The sequence below is a fragment of the Pyrgilauda ruficollis genome, unplaced genomic scaffold (assembly GCF_017590135.1).
Source record: "Pyrgilauda ruficollis isolate IOZ18807 unplaced genomic scaffold, ASM1759013v1 scaffold11, whole genome shotgun sequence".
NCBI classification, from domain to species: domain Eukaryota; kingdom Metazoa; phylum Chordata; class Aves; order Passeriformes; family Passeridae; genus Pyrgilauda; species Pyrgilauda ruficollis.
In genome coordinates this window covers 4,122,638-4,130,787 of record NW_024509210.1, presented here as the reverse complement: position 1 = coordinate 4,130,787, position 8,150 = coordinate 4,122,638, and the positions used below count along the sequence as shown (strand labels likewise).

The following is an 8,150-nucleotide window of genomic DNA, read 5'->3' as shown; positions in this document are numbered from 1 at the left end:
AGCTACTTTTTCCTCAAAAAAGGGATCTTGCACACAGAGCTCCCTCTGCTTTCCAAATCCCTGAGCTACAGCTGGCACCTGTATTAAAGGTCTCTGCCCTTTCCACACTTTCTGAAACTGGATGTGGCAGACAAAGGAGCTGTAAGTTATAATCAATAACTGCACACAGTGCACTGCCAAAGTTCCCTGTCCTAACTGGAGCCTCCTCCACTGTGAAGCTCTGGGCAGTGCACACAGCAGTTTAAATAATGTCAGTATTTGCTGGGGACTGGTTTTGTACTTTTCTTTCATAGAGTCCAAGCTGATAATAAGGGCTGTTGAAAAATGGGACATAAGTGATTTTTTAAAAATCTCTTGCCAGAGTGAGTACAAGACAGTTGTTACAGTTCCAGTGAGCAGCAAATGCTGAGGCAGGCTGGAAATGATGCAGGTGTGAGAATTATAAGCAACACAAAAATCTAAGAACAAGATTACTGCCCTACAGTGATAAAGCCTTCTTCCAAATGAGATCCACAGAGCTTAAAATCTAAGTACCAGTTCAGGGATTCTTATCCAAGATTCTCCACCTTTGACCAAACAGTATCTTACACAGCTCTGGATAAGTTACAATGATCCTCTTATCTACACATGCTTACTGTCCCAGCGGACAAAATAAAAATTCAGTGACCTCTGATAGAACACCAGAAGCAGCGCTTGGGACATAGGGACCTCCTGAGAGTTTTAAAGGGACAGCTCCATTACAAATAGCTCAGCCTTGAAATTTAGTAAGCGAACATCACAAAATAGAAAAAAAATCTTTTCAATGTGGCTTTCCACTCATTCTGACAGCAGTAAAAAGACTTTTTTGAATAATTGTCATGCTGCACTTGTGCTGCATTGACTCCATTTTTTTTCCCTCTAATCAAAGACTCCATAGCAGTTTCTGCAATTAAATCTTTGCAGAGATATCCTCTGAGGAATATTTCTGTGATTTTTGAAGAATTCAGCAAAATGGAGACTTGCACTATTGGAATGCTTGGCTTGCTGGGATTATAACAAACACCAGGAAAGGCACAGAAAGAGAGGGTCACATTATTTCCTATGACAGCCATTTCTGTTCACTTTTGTCACCCCACTTTGCAGTACTGAAGATGTCCTGCCTCTGGCTTTATCTTCCTCTCCATCTTCTCATGGCAACTTGTTTGTGCCATTCTATAAAAGCACACACCACCAGCTCCCAACAGAGCTTCAAGAGCAATCTCTTCAACTTCTACCATTCCCTGATACTTGCAGATGGTAAGGAAACTACAGTTCACCTGCTGAAGGACATACCCAAAAGGTAAGAGCAAATCAGCCACTCCTCAGATACATCCCCATGTCACTGGGAATTGCACCAGGATAAGCAAAGAATCCCTGTGTACCTGCAGGGCTCTGTAGTGTGCACTGAAATGCCAGAAAAATGCCCCACTCCTCAAGTGTTGTTACACTGCCCAGCATCTGGAATGAACCTCTGAGATGAAATTTAGATTCCTGTACACATTTCAGCAGCTTTCTGTGCTTCAGAGCAGCAGCAGAACTGATAAGGATGGGTGGGGTCCAGCAGCAAACAGCTGTGTCACAAACAGCCCACCTTCAGGTCTGCAGAGACTGCAGCCATCCCACATTCATGGTGAAATACAAACATTTTACCTAGCAAATTCACTACCCCAAAAATCAACAGAATACCTGCAGAGAGTTTTCTTATCAGGAAATCTGCCACTGTCCTGCACACTGAAAGTGTTTTTGCTGAGTGGCAGTACAACTTATTAAGATCAAAGGTGCTTTGCATGTGGAAATTCCACATTCTTCACCTTTCCAAAATATCTGCAAAGTCTTCTGCCATACCCAGATATGTAGGTGATCTAGATATTACAACTGGCACTGCATCTGGGTAGCAAAGATCAATCTGTTTGTTTGGGAAGAGATGCACTTTGGACAGAGCCCAGCAAATAGATTTTGACACACACCCGAGTGGTCATGGAGCAGAGGGTGAGCCAGATTGCTCAGCCTTCATGTGCATTGCACAGAAAAACTGGAACGTGGCACATGTTATATAACGAGACCATGCTCACAAGAACAGAACTAGGAGCTCTCCTAGTTAAAGAACAAGGGGTATTGAAACAAAGAAAAGGGAGTTTTTCTGTGCTCTTGTGACGTAACATTAAGACTGCAATTAGGAAGTAGTTTAGCATGATCAGGAAGGTTCTTTTGAACCCCAGTCATCCAAACAGGATCCAAGACAAGAGAGGACAAGCTTTGGATGAGAGAAAAAGACTCAAGAATGTGGAACTGATTCCAGTGAAGCTCCACTCTGGCCTAGGAGCCATGCCCTGAAAGTAAGCCACACCTCCAGGCTGACAGGGTCTATCCATAGTGACTGTGCTTGTCTCACTGGTGAACAGCAAAAAAACCCTTGGATTGCCAATCGCCTTCACTGAAGTGCAGAGCGAGGCACCCAAATCCAAACATTTTATGGCCAAGTCCATACATTATACAGCCTGTATAAAACCAACAGAAATAAAACAGAGCAAGACAGGAGGCTGGGCTTTTTCAAGGCAGGAATCAAAACCTGAGCAAAGAGACTGATGGCACTTTGTGGTGCTCAGGTATAGCAGCCTCTGACACAAAGGCAGTCAAGGCAGAACTGGCAGCAGGTGGTTATGGAAAAGGCAGTCAGCTAAATCACATCCATCCCCAAAATAACCAGCTAAGGATGAGATACAGTGTTTACCTAAAGCACGGAAAAAATACTCAGAGGGAAAAATACTGCCTTTTTCAGGAAATACATGTGGATTTAAAAAATAAAATACTCCACAGCCTGTTTTCTTCCCACAGCTGAAGACTGCAGACACTCATCATCCCTTTGTGTGGACGCACCTCAGAAAACTGTCATTTCTACTCAGAGCAAAGTGATCCACACCAGAGTAGCTGATTACAAGGAGTTTTGGGCAAACCTGAACCTGAATGATGCATTGCCTCTATTTCTATTCACATTTACAGGTACTACTTTGTTTTGGAAGAGGGCAGGACCCTTGCCCCTTTCTCAATAACAGTGACACCCTGTGATGTTCCCATTGAGTGGAGCATACTTGTGTACAAGTCTCCACCAGGAAAAGCAGCACCAGGTAAGGCCTTCAGCCTGCCTAAGCAGAGGCAAAGAAAGCAAAAGTTACTCATAGATAACGGTGTTATAGGAAATCTCCCACAAGCCTACACAATTTGTGGTTCCCTCCTTTAAATCGCCATGGACTAACCTGGTTTCCATGGGTGAAACATGGAAACCCATCAGATCTTGCCCTCAACACAAATAAATTAAGGATTAGATGTTAAAATTTCTACATCTAAGGTTAATATTTATGAACAACTGCAGGTCTTCCAGGCTGCACAAACAGACCAACTTCATAAGCTCTTGGTACTGGGCTGAATTTCCCTCTACTGCCTCAGTTATTTTTCTGTGGCTTAGGTCACTTGAGACTACCATTTGCTCCCCACATGAAGCAGAGAAGATTTACCCATTTATTCTTGCCACATCTACCATGGCAGTGGGTGCTATACTGCCTTTACCCTAAAAGGCAATTCCTTTCTCTTGCATGATTTTTTAAATTAATTTTTCAAACTAAAAATCTAAAAGCTGCCATTGTCAAGTCCTTACCTGCAGCAGGTACACCTAAGGAGTTCAAATTATATTCCTTTGAATTTATGTTTTCCCTCTTTATGAGACAATGGCCTAAAACTAATCCAAAGAAAAAAAACCTATCATAGAAATAATGAGTCTCCTTAAAGTACCCTGAGAGACAGCAAATAGAAGAAGAAAATTGTAGGGGCATCAGGCACGATACAAGCCAAGCTTTTGCAAGTTGTGGTTTCATAATTACAGTGTTTTTGAAAACATAATTCTACAGCTGCACTGCTAAAATAAAAGCTTCTCAAATTTTAATTTAATAAATTGCCAGTAGCAACATATTTTTGCTAAAACATATTTTTAGTTATAATTGCTGCTTTCAATAAGAAAATATAATGTTATCTAACAGTAAAACTTGCACGATGTGCTTTATTTCACATCTTTTACAACAGAAATTACAAGTCTGCCTTTTGCCTGCAGGTGACCATGCTACACAAGAGGTCTCCAAATCTAACAAGGCTTCAAGCATGGTGTCCACTATCTTCAACTACAAGGGAAATTCTGTAGAGACTTACATGGGAATGTCTTCCCATTCTGCCCTTTACCTGCTCGAGTTCTTATCCACGGAGAGGGACACACACATTACTGTGTACCTTACAACTGACACCACCTCTGGGCACCTCTACCCAGAGCTGCCAGCGGATCCACGCATCGATGTCATCGGCATCGGCCACACAACGGTGACTCTGGCCTGGAAACACAGCCCTTCTGTCTTGCAGCACAGGGAAAGCATCCAGTACTGTCTCCTAGTTAATGAAAAGCACAACTACAAGAGCTTGTGTGCTGCTGAGACAGCCATCAGATCGTCTGGAATGAAGCTGCCACCCACCTTAGCTCTGTCCCTCTCTCCGTACCTTCTGGAGCCACAGCAGGTGATGATATTGTCCAACAGCGAACTGAGCATCATCAACAAAGTCAGCAGTGGGGAAGTCAGGCAGGTGTGCATGGGCACCAAGAACACTTACACAGTACCCAACCTCAGCCCCAGCACTCAGTATTACTTTGATGTTTTTATTGTCAATCTCCTCACAAACGCCAGCGCCGCATACACCGGGACATTCGCCAGGACCCTGGAAGAACCTGAGCCCAAGGTGACAGAGCTGAAAGATGGCAAAGTGATTCATGTGGTCCTGGATGGGAAAAAGCAGAAATTCTACAGTCTGCAGTACCAGGCGAGGCACAAGAAAATCCACTTCACCTTTCAGTTGTGTCGGGGTCAAATACGGGTTCACATAACAAGAAACGGCAAAACAGTGGCATCAGAAAATCTCTCTGGGCTGAGGTATTTCTCCCTGAAGGGAAAGCTGCTGGACACCTATTCAGTGCAGCTGAGGTCCACAGAGGAATCTAACTCTTCTGTGAAGGTACTGGCATCCCCCCATTTCCACAAGCCCTTATTCCCACTTCTTCCAGAGAGCTTAAAAATCAAATCCTTCAGTAAACTGAGAACATGCAGGTCTGTGACCATTGCCTGGCTGGGAACACAAGAGGAGAGCAAGTACTGTGTGTACAGAAAAAGGATTGAGGAGGATCAGATCTGGAGGGAGCTGCAGAGTGCAGACATGTGCTCTGGGCCTGAATCTCGGCCCAAATCAGAGAAAGTGCTGTGCAAGTACTTCTATGACCTAAACCTCCAGCGAGCTGTCACCACAGAGACCATCAAGGGGCTGGAGGCAGGGACACTCTACTTGTTTGATGTTTATCTCTTTGGGCCATCTGGCATCCCTGTCAGATATCACAGCAAAGTTGTGAAGACCAGGAAAAAATGTTGAAGATTTTGAATGGAAGTTTTGAAGTGAGTGAATGCAGGTAGTATCGAAATCTACATCAATCCAAGTCAGAGCCCCTGAAGTTTGAAATATGCTGACAACAAAAAATTTTAAAGCTGTAAGATTCTACAGCAAAACACATCTTAGATGATTACACATCATCTCTCCTGGGTAAGGTGGGGTGCATTTTTTCTTTCCTTGTCTCATTCAAACATTAAAAACAGAGTTGTGAAACAAACTCATACACATGGAAATAAAATAGCCCAAGAGTACCCATGAGAAATAGACTGGTTACCTAAAATGTTCCTGAAATCCAGCACAGAAGTGATGGGGAAATGCCTCACATGAAGCACACATCATTTCTCAAGTCCCAGAGAGTTTTCCACTTTCTATAACTCATGCAGCTAATGAGGAACTGAGAGACCTCACAAATCAGACTGCTCTTGAGAAACAGATTCCTCACTGCTTGAACAAGGAAGGAAAAATTGAAAGAGCAGTGGAACTGATGTATAGCTCCACACATTGAGTAAAGCAGGCTGAACTACATCTTCCCCTATTACCTGCATGCTTGCTTGGTTTCATTCCTACAGAGAAAGTCCTTGGTAAGAAGCAGACAAAATTCAGGCCAGGAACTGGTTCTGGATCTGGCTTTCCTCAGGAGTGTACAAATACACTGCTGTGCTACTGCCCTCAGAGGAAAGCAGCAATTGAGGAATCTTGCCATGGAAAGATTTATAATCATCTATAGCCTCTGATATCAAGCCCATGTCTATGACTCTGTGATTCCTGACTGCAATATATTCATTTTTTGCATCCTTAAGCCAGCCTATATGAATGAATGCATTGCTTTGAGAAAAATTAAATGTGGTTTTCCTACTAAATATCATGGAAGGAAAATATTTGTAGTAAAAATTCTGACAAACACATTTTGGTTGTCTTGTTTCCTTGATTGCTTTCATATATGATGTGAGACAATGTAAAAAAAAAAAAGAAAACTAACCCTTCATAAACTCCTGTAGGTTCATTTTCAATTATCAGTAGAAAGTATTTTGTGTGTAGGCTCTTGGCAGGTCTGGAATTTACATATAAAGAGATACAATAGCTTCACTAACCAAGAGGTTGCCAGAGAAATCTTGACCGTAGTAACTCTTTTTCCTCTACAATTACACCAAACACATGCATACATGATTAAATCCATTATTGTGTATTTGAGTCATTCTCTTGCAATTCAGGGTCAGCAAAGCCCCAGTTTACTCTGAGCACTTATTCCATCCAAGTGTGTTTGGAGGCCCTTGGTAAGGACAGAATCAGTCCCGTGTGCAGGATGAGGGTTGTGTTTCCTGCTCCAAAGACTCTGGGCCCTGTGCACCCTGTCCAGGGCACTCTGTGAGTGCTCAGCCCCAGATGAGGGGCTCAGGCCTCCCCAGGGCCCAGCTGCAGTCTCTGGGCTTGGCTGGGCTCTGCATTCCTGCAGGCGCTGCTCTGGACTGAGCAGTGCCACGTGCTCTGCAGCCTCCTGGCCACACTCCACAGTCTTTTGGCTAATTACAGGGGCTGGCAGCTGCTCTGCCTTCATTCCAAGGCAGGCCCTAGCTTCATTTGCCTCCTGCCAAAAATAGCCCGAGCTCAGAGAGCAACAGAGGTCATCTCTACTTGGAAATCGCAATGTTTTCTGCCTTCCTTCTCAATTTCAGGCACGTGTATTGTAGATGAATTTTACTTAGATGCCCTACAACTGACTGTAATAGCAGCCATAACTATAACAGAAGAACAGGAAGATCTGTCTAACTGCAGATACAATTTATTCTTAATCTCCTGCCCTCAGTCTGGCAGAGCATTAACCCTTGCTCTTGCCCTCTATACAGAAATGCCATAAAAAAACTCTCTTGGAAGAAGATACATTGGCACCTTGACCAGCACCAGTGTTTCTACTACAGCTTTGTTGTTTTTTTACAACAGAACTGGCCTGGGGCTTCTCAGCAATCTCTTGGTTTAGGGCTGTAGTCAAGAGATGTGAGGAAGGGATAGAAGGACAGCCTGAAAGAGGGCAGAGAGCTGAACAGGCAAAAATGGCACAGGAGCAAAGGCTCGGTGTTGCACGGAGTTGACTGACAGTTAAAAACCTGTAAGGAAGGAGCTGAGGTTTGGAGGACAGGAGCTATTTCAGAGGGCCTTTGAAAAGAACCAGGAGATTCTCTTCTTCCCAGATTCACCAGCTGCTCTTTATTCCTGGCCATTGCCGCATGCAGAGGGCTGGCTGAGGCACAGCCCAGTGGGAAGCTCTGAAGAGCACAACTCACTGGTCCTGCAGCCCAGGCTGGGAGCCAAGCAGGGCAGGGACCACTGGTGCTGCTGGGAGGGCTGATGCCAGCCCCTCACTCACAGGAGGAGCTTTCTCCCACACACACCAGGCCCTCCATCAACCAAGGCCCTGCACTCAGCAGAGAGCTCGGCTGCAGAGAGGAACATGCTGTTCTGTCAAACCCCATCACCTCTGACACAGGCAGAGCAGGTACCTGCCCTCCAGGGAGCAGCCCACTTTGCTCATGTGGGCAGCCAGCTGTGCTCTGTAACAGAGCCCAGGGCAGCAGGGAGTATTCCTCTCCACTGATCTTTCCACTGTGATTGCACCAGGCTGCAAACCTGTATCCAGTTCACTCATGCCAGACCTGCTCCTGAGG

General features: G+C 44.5%; 1 protein-coding gene across 1 annotated transcript; it reads left to right on the top strand.

Annotated features, from left to right (window-relative positions):
- The first annotated feature begins 1,130 nt into the window (after positions 1–1,130).
- On the top strand, positions 1,131–5,472 carry LOC121358036 (protein NDNF-like). The gene is made up of 3 exons (XM_041475886.1): positions 1,131–1,318; positions 3,019–3,143; positions 4,121–5,472. Exons 1-3 carry the CDS (start codon positions 1,131–1,133, stop codon positions 5,470–5,472), a joined length of 1,665 nt encoding a protein of 554 aa, XP_041331820.1.
- The last annotated feature ends 2,678 nt before the right edge of the window (positions 5,473–8,150 follow it).